At 41.4% G+C, this 23,314-nt stretch overlaps 1 protein-coding gene across 1 annotated transcript; it reads left to right on the top strand.

Annotated features, from left to right (window-relative positions):
• Positions 1-5,395: 5,395 nt before the first annotated feature.
• On the top strand, positions 5,396-10,749 carry GPR78 (G protein-coupled receptor 78; the record flags this gene model as incomplete). Its single annotated transcript, XM_080620276.1, has 3 exons — positions 5,396-6,063; positions 6,510-6,623; positions 10,512-10,749. 3 exons carry the CDS (start codon positions 5,396-5,398, stop codon positions 10,747-10,749), a joined length of 1,020 nt encoding a protein of 339 aa, XP_080476402.1.
• Between the last annotated feature and the right edge of the window lie 12,565 nt (positions 10,750-23,314).

Genomic DNA, 23,314 nt, shown 5'->3' with positions numbered 1-23,314 from the left:
CCCTGCTGTAGAACCAGTCTGAGCAAAGAACTGGCATAGTTTGGGTATTTTGACTAACTTGACACTGAGTTATGGAAGATAGATAGAGATTCAAGTTCCTGTGCCATTTGCTCAAAGAAACAGTATTTCTGTCTGAAGACAAAACGAACTAGTGGGAGAAAGAGGAAGCATTGACACATATTCATACATACCCATTTTCAGAATTGTATCACAGCTGAAACTGTTTTGAATTCTGAGTATATTGCTCTTTTCCTTTCATACTCCAGTATTTGTGCATTTCCATTTCCATTAAGAAATATCAAAAACAGAATAAGAGAATAATAGAATAATTTAGATTGCAAAAGATCCTTAAGGTCATTGAGTCCAACCGCTAACCCAGCACTGCCAAGTTTACCACTAAACCATGTCCCTAAGTGCCACATCTACACACCTTTTAAATACCTCCAGGGACAGTGACTCCATCTCTTCCCTGGGAAGCCTGTTCCAATGCTTGATAACCTTTTCAGTGAAGAAATTTTCCTTCATCTCTAATCAAAACCTTCTTTGGCACAACTTGAGGCCATTTCCTCTTGTCCTATCACTTGTTACTTGGGAGAAGAGACCAACACCCATCTTGATACAACCTTCTTTCAAGTAGTTGTAGATATCGATAAGGTTCCCCCTGAACCTCCTTTTCTCCAGGCTGAACAACCCCAGTTCCTTCAGCTACTCTTCATGAGACTTGTTCTCTAGACACTTCTTTCTTGCTCTTCTTTGGACACACTCCAGCACCTCATTGTCTGCCTTGCAGTGAGGGGTCCAAAACTGAACACAGGATTCAAAAAGTGGTCTCACCAGCTATTCTTGTGGTGGTTTTACCTGTTTCTTCAAACTTCAGTTCCATCCTCCAAAACCAAATATCTCTGATAGAATTACTCTGAGATCAGTTTTTTGTAGACTATAGGAATATGTGTAGTTTGCATAAACACAAATACAAGCCAAAAGAGTTTTGCAAGTTTTGTTATATAATTTCAAGATTCTGTTGAATTATGAGGCTCCTTATAACAATATTTAAGCAATTTGAAGTAATTTAAATCCACAGAACTCTTACATGGTTGAACTTCATATTTCTTTTCTCTTCTCCCTTCTCAGGAAGTTATGTAGTTATGTAGTTGTAGTTATGACAAATACACATGCTTTTTACTACTCCAGTTTTTTTCCCTGCAAATTGAGGGTCTACAGGAGGAATGTGTAGACCTTTCAGTTTGGCTTTACTCCATTTTAGGAAGATCTTTATGACAAAGCTATTCCACAGGTGGTAAATGTGCCCATTGGAATTCTGCCACAGAACAGTGTTGCAGAATTGTGTTAGACTGAGTCAGGCTTTGCATCTTTTCTGAAGAGACTAACAGCGTGTTAGTTATCACATTACTACTATCTGCTTGCTTATTTGTCTTAGAGTTCCAGAAAGAATAAAAGCTGTATTAGTATAGCAGGTAAGGATGTCCTGCTTGCTCAAAGATCCTATAGTTCAAATCATAATAAGTCAGGACTCTGACAAGAAAGAGAGAATAAAATATACACTAAGAGATTAAAAAAGAAAATAAGTTGCTGTGGAGTCTTAATGGACTCAAGGACTCTAGCTTCACTAAAGCTTTATTAACTAAAATTAATGCAACAACATACCCGCTGCCATTGTGGAGGTGAGAAGATATTTCCATGTGCTTTTTGGGAACTGTTTAGCAGAGCTGTTTGCAGAGCATCTGAAAAATCTCATGGATATTATCATTCTTGCTGAGTTTTGAAATAGGTCCCTTTATAGCAAGTGGCCTAGAAGTTAAAAGCTTTGTTTTTAACATCAGTTCTGAGTCATTCCATTTCCCCCTATATTGGTTAATAAAGTTTAATTTCCCTCTCTTCACCTATCATACGAGAATCTGGGGGAAAGGGTTGCTTTTCTCTGTACTTACAAATTATTTGATATAATTTGTTTGAGATCTCCTTGTTTCATAGTGCTTTCTTAAAATTAGAATGAAATTAAATTTCATTCTAGTTTTTGTTTTTCTAGTTTTTCTAGTTTTTCTTTTTCTAGTCATTGCAGAATACATTGATTAGGGATTAATTATGCTCAGTTGTGATCTAGATTGAAATTTGCATGACACATCTCTCCTGGAGTGAAATTAAAAGGGAATTTGAATTATCCCTTATTCCTTTCCAAAGAATACAGTCCATTAACCATTAAACCAAATAAGTTGCAGTCAATATTTAGAACAGATGAATGTGTAGATTTAATGAATGATGCAGATCTTAGAATAAGAGTCTCAAGTACTTACCTAATCTGTGCTAACTAATAGTCTGTGTCTATTAAAGGATAATTAATGATAAGTGCTTCTTTTTTTTTCCTTTTCTTATTTGTAATGCAGCAGTCTCCACAGTTCCCAGTTTCAATCAAGAAAGCATTCTTGATTATGAAAGTAAACACTGTAAGATCTTGATGGGGAAAATATGTGTGTTTAATGAGCTATTTGCAGTGATTTATGGATGTCTGCTTACATGCAAAAGGTAGCAGGAGTACCTGTGTTTTCAGGGGATAAGGTGGCAGATGCCTACTTTTGCAAACCCACAGTGGCAAGTTCAAGGCTTCCAGTCTCACATAAGTGACTTTTTTCAGCCTCATAAGCTGTAAATGGGCATTTGAACATCAAACTGAAAGGTGGCCAGTAGGAAGTGTTGTGGGTTGCTGCCTGTAAATGGGAAAGGATCAGCAGAAGACCCACATCCCACAGGAAGCTATGTATATGCTTAGCTTATCACCTTGTTCACGGAAAACAAATGGGAAAATCTAACATTGTCATCCCACTGGGTTCTTTGAGCCCTGCATATTGTTGCAGAGGAACATACAATTCACTGTACATGTGAAAAAGCAGCGTAATTTCTTTCATGGCATTTTGCCACTTGTCAACTGTTTTTTTTCCCCTTTGTCTTATTTTGATGTGTTTTTTCTCTATTAGCTTTCAGAAACAATTCATTCTTCATTTGAAAGGGTTGTACAAGACAAATTATGTGTGTATTTGCCCTCTGTCTGCATGAAACCGGAAATAGCTTCTCAAGTAGTTATCACAGTAAGAGAACAGCACATCTAGGTTGTCTCTGTGTTGTTATAAAATAGCATCTATCCCACCTGAAATCACTACACAGACAGCCTCTAATCCCAGATGGCTAACATAAAAGCTCCATAACCTTGTGGTACTATTAAATGAAAGGTAAGCCATAGATGGGTTCTGACTAATAGGAACCTTAAGAATTGCTGATGTGAGACAAAGAGTAATTGCAGAACCTCTGCTCCACATAGATACAGCCAGCTTCTCCCATGACAATTCAGTTCTTCCCAACCCTCTGTGCAGTGTCTGGCTCTGCAGTGTTGATTCTCTGATGATATAAATTCAACAACTGAACTCTGAGAGAACTGGTATTGTCAGGCTGTTATAGACTACTTTTTTCTTAAATGCTTACACAGATATATATTGGATTTTTGTTCATGAAGCATAAGCACTGCCAACTGTATCTGCTCCTTTATAGCTTTGGAAATGGCAGCTTTCTGATCAAAGAAAACCTTAATTTTCTTTCCATCCTGAGGAATAATACAGTAGTGGTTCTCTTCCAAATAACACATCTCGTGTCTTGCTGCTTTGCTCTTTCCTTCAGACACAAAACTTACCATAAGAAGCTTTTCAATTAGGGCCTGATCCAAAACTTGTAACTGCCATTGGAAAACAAAAACAAAATACAAACACTGCCTTCAGGCTCTTTCAAGTAGTTTTGTGTGCAGTTATTCACACAGTGGTCACACTAGCGTGACAAGGCTACATTGTAGGGACAAGACATACAATACAGCATTTCCTTAGGATATTAATAATCATTTTGGATAGTGGGAAAGCTACCTTTTCTTCTCCTTTTTCTTCATGTCAGTTCTGGCAATCAACTGTAAAATGTGACAGTGATTAGACATGGCAGCTTTTTTCTGTACCAGTGTTTTGATGCACCAAAACTTACTCCCTCTTTTTTTCTTTTTCATTTATTTTTAATCAAAGGCAAAGATTTATGGCATTTTTTGGAATTAGCTGTGTAATCCACTTTCCTGACAAATGCTGAGGGAGAATTTCTGGACTCTCATTTCTGTCTTTTCAGCCTTTGCCACAATATGATAAATAAAGGAACCTTTCTTACCATCACACTGTCATGTTAACAATGTAAATGGAGAACGGTAAGAGGAACACTTTTGTGTTCCACAAAGTGTGCCAGCATCACCCTAATGTGGGCACTTGTTCAGTCAGCTGGGCTTTGAAAGTGTGAGTCCAAGTGGCCAAAGTCTCTAAGCAAGCAACATCCCTCACTGCTGGCTGGTGGGGAAACAGTGTTAATACGCAGGGGGTGGGCAACCATAGTTCCTCTAGGCGCTAAGAGATAAAAGGAGGAGAAAGAGCAAGTAATCCTTCAGTCGTAGTGGGGGCACAGGCCCTGGCTTTTCGCCAGGAATGCTGGAAGCAGCCGATGCGCTCAGGGTGTGCCTGAGCCCTACGAAGGGACTAAACTAGTAGCAACTCGTTGCCAGCCAGGTCTGATCCTGGTCTGCGCATTAGCGGAAAGTTGGGCTTCCTGTTGCGCTCTCCTGCGGTCCAGGAGTGGATCAGACCGATCCGCGATCCCTGGCTGAGCCTGTGCCTCGCAGCCGCTCGTCTGCGCATGAGTCGCCGCGGGAGGCTCGGAGGCTCGAGTATTTCAGGGGCTGGGCAGCGGGGGGAGATGCTCAGTGCCTGAAGGAGGCCGTGCGCCCGGCGGAGGGGCTGCCGCGGTGGGACATGGAGCGGGCGCCGGCGCCGGCGCGCGGGGCAAGGCGGACCGCGACCTGAGGCCAGGGCGGCACGGCCGTCGGAGCAGCGCCCGCTTCAGCACCGAGGACAGCGCGCAGCGAGCACCGCGCCCCGGCTCCCCCCCAGCCCGGCTCCGGGCCGCACCACGCCGACCCCGCTAGCCCCGCTTTCTGGGTGCCCTGTCCCCGCTAGCTCCGGGTCCCCCGATCTCCCCCTTACCTCTGGCTCCGGCCGCCGGGTGCCCCGACGCCGCTCCTCCGGACCCCGCTGCCCCGCCACCTGGCACCGCTGTCGGGGAACCCCGCTCCCCCACGGGTCCTCTCCGCTCTGCCAGCCCCGCTCCCCTCGGCCCTCTCTCTGCACCTTCGGCTCTGCCCCCCGCCCGCTGCTGCCCTCCCTATACCGCGCTGCCCCGGCCCCTGCCCCCCGTCCGCGCAGCCGGCAACATGCGCGGGCGGCCGCGGGCGGCGGCAGGCGAGGCTGCGGTGCCGGCTCGGGTGCCCCCTTCCTCCTGCCCTCGCCCGCTCCCGGCGACCCGCTGAGAGATGGACTTGGCAGGCGTGCTGCTGGCGTTGCTCCTCGTGCTGGTGCTGGTTGTCTCCCTGCTCTCCAACCTCCTGGTGCTGCTATGCTTCGTCTACAGTACGGAGATCCGCAAGCAGGTCGCCGGGGTTTTCCTGGTGAACTTATCCTTTTGCAACCTGCTCCTCACCGTCCTGAACATGCCTTTTACCCTGCTGGGGATCCTGAGGAGCCAGCAACCCCTTGGGGGTTGCGTCTGCAAAGCGGTGGGTTTCCTGGAAACTTTCCTGACTTCCAACACGATGCTGAGCATGGCAGCTCTCAGCATCGACAAATGGATTGCTGTGGTGTTCCCCTTAAGCTACACTAGCAAGATGCGGTATAAGGACGCTGTGATACTGATGGGCTACTCGTGGCTCCACTCACTCACGTTCCCCTTGGTATCCTTGTTTTACTCGTGGGTAGACTACAGCAGCGTTTATGCCTCTTGCACCTTGCACCTGAAAGAAGAGACGGAGCGGAGAAGATTTACAGTGTTCACCATCGTCTTTCACTCCACCAGTTTCATGCTATCACTGGTGATCTTGTGTTTCACCTATTTAAAGGTGCTGAAAGTTGCACGGTTCCACTGCAAGCGGATAGACATTATCACCATGCAGACTCTGGTTTTGCTGGTGGATATCCACCCCAGGTAACGAGTGTGTGTTCTTATGCATAGTCCCGGGGCACCCGCGGTAGGTACCCCGGTCGGAGAGGAAGGCTTTCCCCCCTCCCCCCCCCCCCAGCACCCCGTCCTACCCTCCCCTGCCATGGCGAGCGCTTCTGTCTCTCAGACGCTGTTTACAGTGCCAGAAAACGGTGGGTTGCGCATTTGTAACCTGCCTTACTTAAATGCTAATTGCTCTCCGACGGGTGCTCCCCTTTAACCGGAAACCGCTTCTTTGGTGAGACAGTCCCCAGCCTTGGCGGGGCCGGGGCTGCCCTCCCTTCTTTCCCGGCTCGGGGGCTGCCCTGCCTTTCAGTCTCCGGGTGCACATGCTCTCGGTCCGGGAGCGGGTCCTTCCACTCTCCCCTGGGCTCTTCTCTCGTCTCCCCGCTTCTTGCTTTAACCCACCAACTGCTCTTTTCCCTTCGCAGTGTGAAGCAGCGCTGTCTTAATGAGCAGAAACGGAGGAGGCAGCGGGCTACCAAGAAAATCAGTATTTTTATAGGGTCGTTTGTGATCTGTTTTGGTCCTTACATTATCACCAGGTTAGTATCGCCTGTTGGGGTGGGGGACTAATATGCCCTCTGATGTGCAGGTGCAGCTAATTTTGGGGTACCAGAACCTAGTGGAGACTCGGGACTGGTTCTGAGTGGCAGAGCATACTCACATACACTTACACGGACTCTGCCTGCACACCCAGCCGCTGGCTTTCGTTTCCCTATTGCAGCCAGGTCTGGGCACCTCTGCCAAGCGCAAGAGGCTTTTAGGACAAGTACCAGGAATTAATTACATGCCAGTGGGAGATGAAGGCAGCTGAAAAGACTCACCACCCTTCCTTATTAGCACAACCTGAGCAATAGAGAGGAAAGCAGACAGCTTTTCCTGATTAGCTCAGGTCTTTTTTGCTCTTTCAAGGCATAAGGCCAAACTTGCTGTTATTGGAACCTGAGGTGACATAATTTACATTTATCCAGGCTGATAACTTGTCAGATAAACTTTGTGTCTGGAAACATTAATGTCTGCAAATGCATTGCTAATGGTGCAGCATGGCCTTGTGATGAGGTGTAAGAGTTATCTCCCAGGAAAACCAACCATTAGATTTTTTAAATGTACAGGAAACACCATGCTCCTCAACTGGCCAGAGTTACTGGCGTCCACCCTGGTGGTCTGCACCTTTTTAAGTAGTCATGCATTGTTCTTGTTCCATACTTGTATAGTCTTTATAGAACATATGGCTATTATTTTCATAACTTGATTACACCAATAAGCTGGAAGCTAATGTAACTACACTGAATTGCAGCACCTCAGGGTTTAGCCTTTCATCTCTGGACTAAAATGGGTTATATCTTTCACAAGTGATTTTTTTAAACTATTTCCCACTTAACAGTGTGTCCAAAATACCTTTAAATACTTCCTTCTGAAGAAGGTGCACTGGTCCGCAAACTGACCCTTGTTAGGGCTTCTCAAAGTTGCTACCAATCTGCCAGGGTCTGCAGCCACCCCAGCTTATAGAAATCAGCCAGCTTTAGTGAGCTGACTTACACAGCTGCATACACACATGCCATTTATGATCATTGTCTTTGCCCTTTTCTTCCACAGATTTAGGCCTGTGCTCAAAAATGACTACATTTTTTAACCTTTAGGATGACATGTATTTCAGTTCACATTTATACGTTGAAGGAATTCTTGACTGATTGCCTGGATGACTGCTTTGTTTCTTTTTTTCTGCAGTTGAAAGGATTATTACAAATATTAACATTACATCACAGAGTAAAAAGGTTAATTGATCACTGTTCAGTACATTCTGAGTCATTTTCTATTCACTTTTGCCATAATCAGGCTATAATTATATTGAGCAAAGTGGATTTTGCTATCTTCTTTCCATCTGAACATTACCAAGCTCAGCACATTCCAGCACTGCCACATTTTTCAGGATGAAGATACTTTTCATAAACTTCTAAAATAAAAGAGACTTCCTTCTTCAGACCTTGCATTTGGCAATTGTGAGATGGTGCATTTTCTGTGTGTGACAAACTGGTTCCTTTTGTGTCACTAGAGAGATGGCTGAGGGTTGGTTTGCATAAATGTGTGTGTCAAGGCACAGCTTCTATCTCAGCCACAGGGACCAAGTTGGTCAGTGACAGCAAATTGTGCAAGGGTCCGGGGAGGACATCCTCAAAGGCTTTTTGCCCCAGTGGCAAGAAAGTTTAGAGGCAGTGGTAGATAAAAGGTGGTGGTGGAGGTGAGGCTGGAGGACTTGCTGCCATGCCCGTTTCTCCTTCCTTCCCCACTTCTGGTTTCCAGGGGGCTGACACTGAAGCAATCTCAATGGAGACAATGTGAAAGATACCCTCCCTGTTTTCTTGCTCTTTGGCCCTGTGACTCAGGTTGCATTTAGTGCTCAGTATTTGCTCCTCATTTCAGAAACGTGAATGAGATTAAGATCATTAGCAATATATTCATCTGTTCACTAAAAGCTGACAGATAAATTTCATTTTTTTGTAACAGCACTGAAAACAAGAAAATGATACCAAGATGCATTCAGATGGATATTTCTCAGGCTGACTTGATTTGGCCGGGCCCTTTATCTTATTAAAATCTGTGTAATTTTTCTTCTGTTGCCTTCAGTGCAATTATGTTTGGGCCCATAATACATTAAAGGGAACACATAGTGATACATCTATTTCCATGACTGAAAGATACTTTACTCTTCTTATTTAGTGTCTTTATAAAAGCATCAATTGTGTAAATATCAAATGTATATTTCTTGTATTGGGACAATATGCAGGATGGGATAAACCTAAGCAACCAAGTGTCACTTATTGTACGATTATTTATTTCTCACATTTTGTGCCTTCCTGTTCTCTCTGTTTTGAATTGTCTGGATTTTTTCCCAAGCGGCTTTAAACAAAAGTCATTGGGTTTTAAATGCACTTGCCATAAGAATGATTTCACTTTTACACACTAAAATGAGAAATTTTTCTGTCAGAGTTCAACCCCTTGTTGCAATGTTCAGTCCTAGAGCTGGTAAGTCAGTTTTTCCATGCAGAAGGATTGGAACAGCTTCAAAAGTCAACATCCTGCAAACTGGAAGCTCTGCACTTTGGAAAGAGGCCAGAAGGTTCTTCAAGCCTTGAGAAAGCTTCTGAACTAACATCTTCAAACAGTGATGTTTTTAGGCTACAGAAAAGGGCTGTTTTATCTCATGGTACTTTTTTTCACTTCTGGAATGAATATAGCAAAACAATATATTCTTACTCCTGCAAAAGGTTTCACTGTACATCACCAAAGATGTACAGATAATAAAAACTTCTCACTCTGTTCTTTCCACCCTCTTGGAGAGTTTGCCTGCTGCAGATAAGCTGTGTGCCAGATGTTTGCTGAAACAGTCTGAAGATTTGCTCTCACTTCTGTGTAAAAATTGTTTAACTTAGTTGCAGTTTCTTCCCCTTTGATTAATACACCCATCTCAAGCGAGGTGCTGAGGCCACTAAATCAACCGTGAAGCACAGACTAGGAGACACAGGTCTGGAGACATCTGGCTGTTCATATAATGATGATAAAACTGTTGTCTCCTTGTTTTCTTTGGCCAAACTAGCGGTCAGCCAAGTGCACGCAGAAACTTTCATAGGTAAGTATATGCAGTTGTGCTTCTACGCATACTATAGGATTGCAGGTGCCAACCAAATCTCTCTGAGATACTGCCATGTTCTTCATAATACAGTGATCTACCGGGAATCTTCTTTGCATATATGATAGGTCACAGCAGTGGTGTAACGCAGATTCACTGTTCTGTACCTGAGGGGGTGGATTCTATGACCTAGACCAGGTTCTTGGTGTCGTTTGAGATGCTGCATAGTATCCAAAACCTCTGTAGGTTGGCAGATATGACACAGGACCTAGAGGAGACCCACAGCTTCCAGGAGCAGCAGCCTTATGCCAAAGGTGTTATGCCCAAATGTCTCAAGTGTCAATAGACAGCTATACTTGGGCAACCGAGCTGAGTGAGCCTGGATGCCACAAGTCATATTTGCCTATCTCAGGCTTGCCATGAGAAAGTCACTTAATTATTTAATTAATTAATTATGTCACTGAGATTTTCACCACTTGTCAGCACAACTCTTGAAATTCAGAAACGGAGCAATAAACTGCAGCACTTTCTTATCTCCGATGCATAGGAGCATTAACATTGAAAACATGCTTTTACTCTCTTTCCATAGAGGGAATGATTCTTGTCTCCAAGTGCCCTTGCTAGGAAAGTTCCCTTTGACTTTATTGAATACAAGGAGTAAGTACAGGGCCCTTCTTCTTCAGAGACTGTGTACTGTAAGAAAATAAGTGCTACCTTAATGTTTCATGAGGCTTGAGTTGGGCACTGGTCTCAGTGTGAATATAACACTCAAGTGTTTCCATCTCTCTTTAATGTTTAACAGGTTGATAGAGCTCCTTCCTTTTGTTACCATAAATTACTACTGGGGAATTATAAGCAAGTGCCTCACCTACAGTAAGGCTGCATCAGACCCATTTGTTTACTCACTTTTACGTCAACAGTACAAAAAAGTTCTGATCAACATCGTCAATAGGATACTTAAGAGGGACCTGTATCCATCCTCGGGGTACAACAGCTCTCTCGACACCGAAAATGATTACTGCTTGCACAGAACAAACTAACAACATGAGAAGCATTCCCCCTCAAGTGAGACAGGTGTTTGCTGCTGCTGGAAAGCTGCCTTTCCCCTCTCAAGCCAACAGTGGTGACAATGTCTTCAGGGTATGAAAGCTGCATTAATGCAATGCATTTAATTGTGGACTTTCACGAAAGGCTCTGCCCTGGTCTGCAGCCAAGTACAATATCTGGCAAAGTCATGTCCCTGCGTGAATGGAGTAGGCTTGAGGGGTTTTAAGAGAGCCTTTGGAGGCTTCAGAGAAGCTTAGAGAGCTTTTAATGTTTCATGTCTGAAGACTTGGTATGTCTTGAAGCACTCCACATTAGATGCGACATTCCAGTGTCTTCTGGGACCACAGGAATCCCCAGGGTGAAAGGAGAGGTTCAGAGTCCGCCTTGTTGCGTGTGTAACTCAGCAGCCCAGGATCTGCTCTGTTAGCTTTGAACACTACAAATAAGTCTTTTAATTGATTGATTTATTGTCTTGGTGCCTCAAGTGAGTCAGCACTTTGAATCTGAGATTGTTGTTACTATTATTTATTACTAAGCATCATGATTGTAACATAGCCTTTAGGAAGTGGTACATATATTTGATATGCTGGTATTCTATCAAGCATAACCAAAGTCCACATATCTGAGTTACTACTATTTAGCACTTCAGTGGTATGTGATTACAATAACAGCAACAGTAACAAAGACGTATACGGAATTTAGTTATATAGCACTGTAGTTCCATCACTGAGCTAGTAGTCCTATTCAAACAAGCTTTTATTCAGAAAAAAAAAGCAGTTAGACAGTAGAAGTGACAGATACCACTGTGTTTAAGATATATTACTTCAGAAGCTATGTGTTTTCAAAGAACAGGCTAAAATATGTTAATTCGTTTTAAGGGATACATAATATGTAAAATATTTCATGCATTGGCTATATTTGGTGGATTGTAATAATATTGTACAATCTTTTCTTTTGTAATGATCAATTAATCTGGTGATTTTAACTGATACCAAGAGATGTCTGAGAAATATTATAACAGACCTGCTGCCAAATGCCCAGAAACACAAAGCTGCTTTATTATTACATGTATTTTTCTCTTTTATTTCTTTTGAAATCTAAACAGGCTTTGGAAAAATGTGGGAATTATTTTTTAACTATATTCCTTTGATTATATGACATGAATCAAAATATTCTATGGCTTTCAGTAAGCTACTATTTTCTAATTGATTGCATAAGGGTAAAATTAAAGAAATTCTAAAGTATATTTTAAGGAAAAAAGAAAAGCAGATGGTAAAGAACACTTATATTTTATGTAACAATGGACTTGACCTGATGAAGTATTGAGAAGGCTATTCCTGGTCGAACTAAGCATATAAGTATGTGAGTAGGCACAAATCTAATTTCATTTGAAGTTAACAGCTCTATTCCCATGCTAAAAATTAAGTACACACTTAACTGTGTTGTAAAATGAGTGTTGAGCAGTCTACACATCAAGAGGGTTTTCCTCACCACCCACAATGAGGAAGGAGAGCATCTTATTGCAAGCTCAGTGAAGTCAAGGAGAGGTGATGCTGTGTGACAAATACTTCGTTCTCTTACTTCCTGCTTTTAATCTCTGAGGCCCTTCTGACACATTTTTTTCTCCCTTGCAAGTACCCTAGGCCTCTGTGTTTTGCATCTATAGTTCTGCCTGTGTTTAAATTGAATGTACTATAATGGTTTTGTCTTCTTAGTAACAGTATTTGTACTCTCTCCAATTTTGTGTAAATACAGTATTTCAGAAAAAAAAGTCGTCTATGGAATCTTTCCAGTTTTACTGTCTTCCTGTCTGCCTCCACATGCCTCCTGCTACAAAACGCCAGTGCTTCAGTCTTTCATTTCAGCAGCAACACAAGAACCACATATGTCTGTGCGGGTTGGATGCTAAATTTCCAGTCATTTTTTAGTCATTTTTGTGCCAAAAGGTTTTGATAGACTAGAGCATTTATCTGTGAATGAGTTTAATGATACCTACAATTGTTAGCTTACCTTTGATTGCCTAAACAAATGGTGCTCACTGTACAAAAAGAATATGTTACACATAGTTAAGTGTATTAAATTGTCACCTCCAAAATATACAAATGAAATAAAGCTTTACTTTGATTTTTTTTCTATTCTAGAATCAAGAAAATAGTAAAGGAAAAAAAAAAAACAACTTTATAGCTATTAAACTATAAGCCACATTTTAAAGATATAAAACATAATATAAAAGTATACAACATAGTTAAACTGCTACATCTGCTATTAATTGACAAATCGTATTGATGCCAGTTAAAATGGTTTTCATGCACACACTTTACAATACTGCTCAACCTCACAAAGCATTGAACATTTCTGGAGGTGCTCAGGTCTAAATGGGAATAAAAAAAAAAAAAAAAAAACAAAAGAAAAGAAAATATTTTAAGCCTATGCTGGGTGTAGCAGAACATGCTGCAGATTTGATTTCATAGAGAATTAGGAAGCTAAGATCTACAGTATGCTGTAGACCAGAAGCTAAGGAAGGGCAAGGAGAGCTGTAGTCCTATCTGTATTGATTTGCAATGAAGTTTAACTGCCTTGCTTAGCCTACCAAAAGATGCCTTCCTCTGTTCAGTATGCACAGCCAGTTCTGCAGGTAAATTTTGCTTTCTCCCATTTTCTCACTCCCCACCAGAGAAGAGTTTGCCCTACTTTTCTAACCAAGCAGGAAGCATTTAGCGAGAAGTCTCAGTTTCATTCCCCCAGGTTCCTGATGTAGGCAAAACTTGTTAGCTTGCTGCTTCATTCACCGTGCTCTGGGTTATTCGGGGATAGGAGGAGGTAGGGGGAAACCACACTTTGCCCTCATTTTTGGGGATGCTGCAAAAAGGATCAAATGATTTAGTGCTATACTGGCAGTGAGAACATATATCTTACATGATGGGAGCATTCATCAGAGGTGGCAAGGTTGTGGATTCCCTCTTATTGACATTTTAGATAAAACAAACATTGGATGCACAATCCAGTCTGTAGAGTTTGGTTTGGATCAGAAGATTTAAAGCTAAAGTGTGATATCCAAAATGGCATTTTGCCATTGACATGGACTCTTGAAAACACAAAGGTAGTGCTCCAGGAAACTATCCTGATTTCCTGCCCAATAGCCTAGAATGGCTTCTGCTGGGAGGAAAGAAACTGGCAAATACCTGGTAGGTGAGCTGTGGAGTTGGAAATGCTATGGAGATCAGCAGGACTACCTGATACCACCACTTCTCTAGGAGCAGGAGCTGTCATCCACCTGTGACTGCTTAGGGAAAATGATTGTGAGATGTAAAACAGTGTGTGAGAGAAGCATCATTTCTTCTTCCCTTCTTCAAACTTGTACTTTGGCAATAGAGACTGGAGTTGAGAACTGCACTATATCTGGGTGACATCCTCCTCCTAACTGCAGTGAGATTATAAACTCTGCAACACAACAAACCTTTATTTAGTCCATGCAACTGAGGAGGTATTCAACTCTTTTTTTCTTTAAAACACCTCTACCAAAGTATTTCCAAACCTGATGACTTGGATACTTTCTGGTGAGATCCAGGATGGAGTTTTGAATCTGCTTTTTCAGAGGAAAGAAGTGAGTCTGTGTGCCCTGTTTCCTAGCGAGTGCTCTGATGACTGTTTTTATCACAAAGAGAGGCACCTCTTCTAAGGAAATAACCCCCTTTTTTTTCCTAGCACCTATATTGCAGATAAACTTTCTGACTGACAGACTGAGTTTCTGAGGCAATAAAGGTGAAGCAGCACTTAGACTAGGTATTCCCAAAAGGTTTAGATAAGAGCTGTATCCCAGTCCTGCTAAATTCTGACAAGATGGATGTGCTTCAGTCCAAGTGCAAAACAAAACTAGTTTTCTTGAGTTTTGCAATACTGGGAACTTACGTGTCTCTGAGCTTAGATGGCAGCTGAGCAATGAGAACCTTGTGTTGTGTGAAGTTTCACTTCACAAACTCTTTAGCCCTGCTGAAGAGCAGGCATGTTATTCATCTGGGTAAATCAGCACCTAATAAACTTGTGCAAACAATCTATGCAGCTCAGTGATTACTGAATATATATTTACCTTGTCTTAACATGAGTAATGCTGGTACTTCAATTTCAGAGCTAATTGTAATGCCAGTAGTATTACATGGTTAAGCATGTGGGAACCAAAGTTTTTTAATGCCAGTGCTCTTGTACAACCAGAGCGGGATAGTGATTTTTACAACCATGGGTTAAAATTTGAGCTCTTTGAGAAATTAACAGTATTGAGTCTTGGTGAATAAACTGACCAATGACAAAGTGTTCAAACTCATCTAGGCATAGTGCTTAAAAAGAACAGAAAAAGAAGAGAAAAAAAAAACAAAAAGAGAACTGTCTTGTGTGAGTGGGAAGGTTTGACTACATCACCTGGTATGCATATTTTCTGTTGTATTTACAGCTTTTTTTCCCCACAAATAATTACATACACTTGTGCATGCAGAATAAACTGGCAACTGTGTGTGTCTGTCTCAAAAGCACGTAGCATATTTCAGGATTGTGAAGAGCAACTGCTTGTTCAGTCTGGTTCAGGAGGACACCTGGTTTGTGGGAGGTGTTAATTACACAAGTAAATTAGAGGTTTTGCTTTTTATTTTTGGTAAGCAGGTTCAATTAATATTTAATGGCTCAGCTGGAGACACAGCAGAGATGACCTTAAGAAAGGTTGTAAATATATGAATATCTTCCAGTGCCAGAAGCTTGGGAGAGCAAAATGTCACCTGGCACAGTATATGCAACCAGCTCCTTCTCTGAGCTGGAGCTGCTTTTCCCTGTGGCTTATGAATGTGATACAGGCCAAACGGCTGGTCCCATTTCTGCATATAATTTCCTTTCCTTTTATCAGCACGTTTTCCTTCCCAGGACATGAGGGTTTTGTGGTGCAAACTAGGTGCTTTTGCTCTTTTCCGTAAGTGAGCAAAGCATGAACCATAAGTTGCTCCCACCCAGGCTTCTCATACATTCTGTATGCCAGCAAAACATGTTGCAAAACATGTATGTTAGATGTCAGAGGGTACCTGTGGTTAAAGGTATTTTTGAGTGTTGGGAACTACAGATCGTTCCGGTGTACTCACGTCACTTTTTTATCCAGATGCCTTCAGAAATGTTGCAAACCATAACTGAAGCATCTTCATTTCTCAGTCCAATCCACTATCACAAGTGTGCAAGTCCACTATAGGCAGTAGGAGTTCTCCAAACAAAAGTCAAGAACATCCCTTTCGTGACATTACCCAAGTTGTTGTGCATTTCATCCATTTCACTGCATCCTTCTGTTTGCATGTGGCAGATACAGGTTTGTACCCAGCAAACTTGGAGTAAATTATCCAGCAAACTTGGAGTAAATTATCCAGCATCTGTTTAATCTTCCAAGTTTCCTTTCCTAAACCAAATGGATTGAAATTTTGAGATGCTTTCCAAGAAGACTCCTGCTCCTCCTGCTCCTAACCCTAGAGCAGCTGTACTTAATTCACTTTCTCAATTTGTTTTTTTTGTAACTGAAAGCTTGGCATTCTAACTGCATTTCAGTGAAACCTGACCTTAAGTGGAAGACTCATTACCACCCTCTTCTCGCTTTTATAATTCCGATCTTTGCATATCCAATCACTCTGTTCTCTTTGCTTGCAGCCATCAACACTAGTGCATGTTTTCAGGATGTTTTATTAAAAACCAATACATAGCTCAGCGCCCTTGCTCCTTGGCATGGGTCTGGAGATTGGGTTTGTCTATGCATCTTCATGAGAATATTTAAACATCTTTCCAGTTTTCTGCTTCAATTTGTCATTATTCATGGTAAAACAAAATGTCGATTGGTGATGCAGGACCATTGTTTTACAAATGACTGCTGATCACTCCTTATGGGTGCTTAGACTGGCTTTCAGCTTAAAATCTGGCTTTGCAGCTAATCAGACTCTTATTATTGTTGTTTGGGATGAAGCCTACTTTAGGCATTTAAAATACCTTTTTGGCTCTCCACCAGTCGTCTGAATACTTCATTATCTTTTTACTCTCACTACCTTGCTGGAAGCCAAGGAAGCACTAGAATGCTTTTCTCAGGAGACCTGAGCCAAAGGCAGATGAAAGACCACACAGCCAAGAAAGGATCAAATTGTGTGAAATATGGTTTATAGAAGATACCCAGGAATGGAAAATAAACACTTTCATCGTGTATTTGTCTTTGGATGAGTTTCTCAGGCATTTCAAAATATGCATCTCATGATGGCTGGGGATACCTCAGAGTTGACAGTGCAGCTGAATTTCCAGGAGAAAGTTATTTAGGATACAAGAACAAGATGTTCCTCTGCCCATCCTTAGGAGCTTACCAGTATCATATAAAAAGAAGCGACACCCTCTACTCATTCCATGTGTTGAAGCCACAGCTCCCTTTCATGCATTTCTAGGTGGAGCTTCAATGGTCTTCTCTGGGTGTGAGAGCTCAGTTTAGGGTCTCACTTCTCCTTGAAGAATGTCATTTTGGCCAGGCTGGAAATTAGGTAGAAAAAGCCCCTGCTCTTCCTCTGTACGATCAAGAATTTGAGGTGCTGTGTATGAATGGTAGAACATGGACTCCATGTATGTGATGGTGAAGTTCAGTGGGTAGGGCACTTACTGCAAACAAGAAGATGATACTCCTGCTTCTCTTCTGAGGGCTGTTTATATCTGATCTATGTATTACATCACACTCATTTTGTTAGTGGGTAGAGGCATAACTGAAGGAGAAAATATCTTAAGGGTAAGATCCTGGCTTCACTGACTTGAGGTGGAGATAAGCCAAGATTTTACTTGAAGGTTTTCATCAGTAGAGTCCAAGTCTGAATTTGTGGAAATCTTTCCAAAAGACCATTTAAGACCAGCTCAGTTAAGAAGTCTAAACACTGAGTTAAATAAGAATAAAAGCAAACCAGTCCTTGGATTCTTGTATATGCTAACAAAGCATGTTAACGGCGCTGAATGGAAATATAATCTAAGAGGTATAAGGTTTTCTTCAAATGATAGCATAAAGATATTAAGCATACTGAAAAGGCAGATGGTATGGCTATAGACAAAGCTGCACTGTAGTCCTCTGACAATCACACCTCTGAGCCTTTTTTTTTCCTAAGCTTTCTCATGTCTTTCAGTAGCTGAGAGCTGAACAGACACAGGAACAGAAGCATTTTCTCTTGCACCTCTGCTACCCTGCTCTCCCTTTGCAACTTCTGAAAGCTGGGTCAATCCCCATATATCCTTCACTTTTATCACCTTTTGAAGTCTCTACCTACCCTGGTTTCTCATGTTCCCTGAAAGCTTGGCTATTCTGACCCCTTCTTTCCTGATGCTTTCCCTCAGGCTATTGTTGTGGCATTCTCACTGTTTTTTTTCTGTGGTTTTGGTTTTCTGTGAGTTTTTTTAGTTGGTTTTCATTAGTTTTCCAGTGACAGCCTTTTTAATTTTCAATTCTGTGCAGCTGAGCAGAATTGTAACATGCAGAAAGCAAGCTGTGCCACTCACTTTTTTGTGCTTGACAAAGAAAGCAGGAAAAGAAATCAAACCAAGAATACTACTGAATCTATTTTGTCCCTTGGGATTACAGCCTACCAATTTCTGTAGTCTGTGGCACAGTAATAACATGAGAACTGTCACATTTTCACTTTCAGATAAAATTATCAGATATCCATTTATGGCTAAATCAGGGTGTTGAGCCTGAATTCCTCATAAAATTCTTCCCACCTACTGTCCCAATAAGTCTTATGAGGGTGAGATTGGATGAAAATGAAACCTCACCAATGTGGATGCATAGTGGGTTTCTCTAGGCTTGTTCTGCAATGGCTGGATGTCTGTTATTGCCCTGACAGCTCATAGCCTCTACCTCCAATGCTGATGCTCTCAGGCTCAGCCCTTAGAGTGTCAGTCATCTTTTGACTTTTAATTGTACATGATATGAACAGATAAATGCATCATAGGACCTTTTGCCTTGTAATTTCCCATACTGCTGCTGCATTGATTGAGTCTTAGGGGTAGCTGTTGCTTGGCAACTTGAAGCTAAACAAGTCCAACATAAGATGAAGTACGTAAATGGCTTGCTCTGAGCTAGCAAGGCTTCTTGACATCCTGACTTCCTTATAGAGGAAAACTGGAGGTTCGGCTCACCTCCTGGTGCAATGTAGCTTACGTCAAGGAGAAGCAAGGAGCTATTGAGAGCTGTGTGTAGCATAATAATCTGTAGGAAAATAGAAAAAACTCAGCTCCTGCGGGTATTTCTCTCCATAGCTGTGCTCCTAAAGTGTCCTGCTAGCAGTGGTTTAAAGGAAGGCCCTGACTAAACAGAATTTTGACAAGTAAAGTTAATCTTTTCGATGAGCTACTGTGTCTTTTTTGTTCCCTAATCATAGTAGAAGAGTAGAGGATAACTTGGGGAAATTAACAATTCAGGGAAATTAGAAAAATACAAATTCCCTGTTGTTCTAAGGAGCTCACTGTCCTAGTAGCTCAGGGAGCTAATAGCTAGGACAACTAATGACAGCTTTTGAGCTGCTAAGGGTCTTGAGCTGAAACCTGATGTGCTGATGAAACCTCTCCCATAGGGATTAGTTTGATATGTGAATGATAAGGTGTTTCTCATATCTGTATAAAATTTAGCAGTTCTGGATCAGCTCTTTAAGCTGAGCAATGTCATGTTATCAGTAGCATGAGATGATCTTATAATCCAAATTTAATTCAAAATTGTGGCTTTTTTTGTAAAGCAGGGACAAAGATTTGACTAACTGATGGACCTGTTCCCTGAGTTTAGCCTGTGGCTGATAGTTAAGACCCTACAGCCAATTTTTTTACTCTCCCTGAATGCCCTGTTCTTGTTCTCCTGACCCCTCATAACTGCCTTGGACTGTCCTGTATCATTTGCTTTTTTTTTTTTTAAGAATCCTAAATATCCAATTAGTCATTGTTTGGCCAAGAAAAAAGCAGCTCAAATCATTTGTCATGATGACTCAATGATGAAGCCTCCATCCTATTTGTTGCCTTGCTCCAAATCTCTTCCAACTTGTCAATGTTTTTCCTGAGGGGAAGACACTCATGGAATCATAGAATAGTTAGGGTTGGGAAGGACCTTAAGACCACCTAGTTTCAACCCGCCTGCCATGGACAGGGACACCACACACTAAACCATGTCATCCAAGGCTCTGTCCAGCCTGGCCTTGAACACTGCCAGGGATACGGCATTTACCACTTCTTTGAGCAACCTGTTCTAGTGCCCTCACAATAAAGAATTTTTTCCTTATGTCTAATCTGAACTTCCTCTGTTTAAATTTGAACCTGTTACCTCTTGTCCTGTCACTACAGTCCCTGATGAAGAGTCCCTCTCCAGCATCCTTGTAGGCCCCCTTCAGATACTGGAAGGCTGCTATGTCATTGGACGGCAATAATGTGACAGAAGGGTGGCATGTAGCAGTGCTGTGCAGGACTTTAGGTCTCTAGATAAACCCTGGAACAAATCCCATGAGGCAGCCCTGAACCTGTGACAATCCCCCAGATATTGCTACAAACTACATTTGAAATATATATCCATACCTAGGAACTAATGTCTTTACAACAGCTTAGGAAGCTGAGATGTTGTATATGGGTTATGCACACATAGACTTTGTCAAAACAGAGAACAGCCTTGAGGTCAGCTTGCTCTCTAAAGAGCAGACAGGATGTTTGCAATACCTTGGAGGAGCTGGGCATCATGCTACTGAATATACTGGCTGCTTGGATCTGCATGATCCCAAGGATGGCCTCCAACCTGGTCTCTCCATCTTTGCCAATGCTATTCAGCACCTTTGGTGCTTGTCCTTTGTGGGCAATTCAGCATGTCAATCCAAGCATGGCAAGTGGAGCTCACCTGAATACCATAGGCTAGAGATAATGTCTTCCAAAGAAAAAATGGATGTTACAATTGTTTTCTGTTTGGTCTCTGCAGTTTCCACTCATGATTTGTAAATTATTTGAATGAAAGAAGAAAATAAAAACTGAACTAAAGTTCCTCATCTGTTAGAAGACTCCTTATTTAGGGGTAAATTAGGTTGTGCCACTCTAAAGACTTAGAACCTTGAAAACAAATCTTAAGACACTTTAAAGTGATCACACACCAGATTTAGTAGGACATAGACTGTCAGTATACTGATATGCAATTTTAAAGTGCCTAAATACCTTTAAAAACATTCAGTTTTAACTAAGAGGCAGAACATCCTATTTCTCACAACTTTTTCATGGATGCTTGGGTCTTGATTTGACTTGGAAGTTTATTTCTGAAGTTGAAATCTTAAGAGTTCTCATGCCAATATCATCCAAAATAGCTACCGGTCCTTGCTGTCTGAGTTTAATCAAGTTTTCTGGAGAGCGTCAACTTTGGAAGGACTGATTTTTTATTTTTTGGGAAGTGCTAAGGATCTACTTCCAAAGAATGGGGGCCCAAAGTGTTTCCCCCATTGGGTATCTACAAACTAAGGCATTCTAAGTCACTTTTGCAAAATGCTTCCCAGCACCTCTGTGAATGTGCAAAGCAAGCCCTACAGGAGGACTTCTGAATGTTTTGGCATTAATGTTCTATGAGACAGGGAGAAGAGATGAAGCAAAATGAGTCTTAAAATAGGACTGTCAAGTTCTTTTCTGGTAGAGCTTACATTAATTTTTAATATTCCATCTGTGATCAGAAGAAAAGAAAGACCTTTAGTTCTCCGCACAGATCTTTTTTGAGCACACTTATTTTTCCTTGTAGCAGTTATATATTCAGTTCTATGATCCACAGACTTATTTATTATTTTTCTTGCTTTATGGGAGTCAGGAAGAATCACCTTTAGGCCTCATCTTGAACTAAAAACCTCAAACTGCATTACCAGTAACCCTTTAGCAGTAATCTTGCTTTGCTACTTTACATGTGGGAGTAATAAGAGGCAGCCTTTGAGAGGATAACAAGGTCCTCATGTCAGTTCTACCTTCTTAAGATGAAGTTTAAATAATACTGGGTGCTTATAGCAGGGTTTGATGATTGATATACGTTACTTTGCACAAATTCTTCTGGATGTGGAATCATATTTACTACTGTCATCACTTTGTGCTCTTGTTCTATCATCTGGTGCCAGGTTGCCTTCCAGTTTTTTGTATCACTTGTTCTTTTGATCACAGCTGAATTTTAAATAGATATAATTTTCTCCTGTGATGAAAAGTATTCTGAGTGGCTTCATTTCTTACTGATTAGCCCAAGCAAGCACAGAGAAAACATGAATGCTAAAAGAAAGACATGTATTCAGCTGAATTTTTCTGAGATTTTCTGCATTCCTCTGCATTATGATAGGATCAGTTCAGTGGATCACCTGGAAGTGGTATAGGGAACTAATTTTGTGGGTCACTGACTTAGTTAATCTATGACAAGTCAGAAGATGAAAACAGAATTTAATTATCACTGGCAGTACTTGTATTGAATTTCAATGATTTAAATATTTTCAAGAGCTGCAATTTATTTCTTTCTTTTTACATTTATTATATTTAACCAGGAAGGAAAGAAATATCTATGACTCTAATGTTAACAGTGGGAAAATATTCTACCCACTCATTGTTTCTTTTGTTTCCAGTGTATGAGGAAAGAACGGAAAAGAAATTGGCAAAACATGCCAAAATGACAAAAAAAAAAAAAAAAAAAAAAAAAAAAAAAGAAGAAAAAAATCATTAAATATTGGAGCCAATACAGGAAAATTAATTTGAAGTATGGCTGGACTGGTTTGCTCTGGGGAGATCTACCAGAACATTACTGCTCCTCCCCTGCTGAGCTGGTGCAAGTACAGACTTGGTCAATAACAATCAAAAATAACTGCTAGAGACTACAAGGAATTTGTGAAGTATTTGGGACATGTAGAAAGTTGCAGTCCATGATCCATTTTAGGTTAAGCTCATTGGGTACAGTGTAGGAAAACAGGAAAATTCTTGTCTGTGTGGTCTTTACTTTCTACTCTTAGTCTCCCCATCAAATTTCTGGCACTCAGTGTTTGTGTGGTAGTTTCTAAAGCTGGTTTAATCTTGCGGGTCATAAGGGGAACAAATTGAAAGCTGAGATAAAAGGCACTGCTGAGAAAAATCTCTGTGAGAAAGTTAAAAGCTCCCCAAGCATAAGGTATACGGTCCCAAAAGGCACATAGAAACATCCCAAAATATCTGCTCCCCTTCACAAATGCAGATCTTGGCATAGCTTGTGTATCTTTAGATAATCTGTGTATCTATACGAGACATCCGTTTCTCTTATCTACATGCATGTTAATTTGAATTAAAAGTATTTGTTTCGAGAACAGATGTTTTTTCTCTTTTAACTTAGCACCTAGAATCTGGAAGAGAAACCCCTTGTGGGTCTTTCTCAGATCTCTGCTGTTGCGTGAAGAACAATCAGAGCATAGGAGGGAAAGTTCTTTCAAAGATAGGAAGAACAGGGGGAGTTTCTGGAAAGAAAAGTTGCTATTGCTTTGCAGGAAGTTGCTAATTCACTCTCTGTCTGTCCTGAGAGCAGCTGCTCTTCTC

This window comes from Psittacula echo (genome assembly GCF_963264785.1).
Source record: "Psittacula echo genome assembly, chromosome: 1".
Lineage (NCBI taxonomy): Eukaryota > Metazoa > Chordata > Aves > Psittaciformes > Psittacidae > Psittacula > Psittacula echo.
Note: the sequence above shows the minus strand (reverse complement) of the source record. Positions and strands in the feature narration are given on the sequence as shown.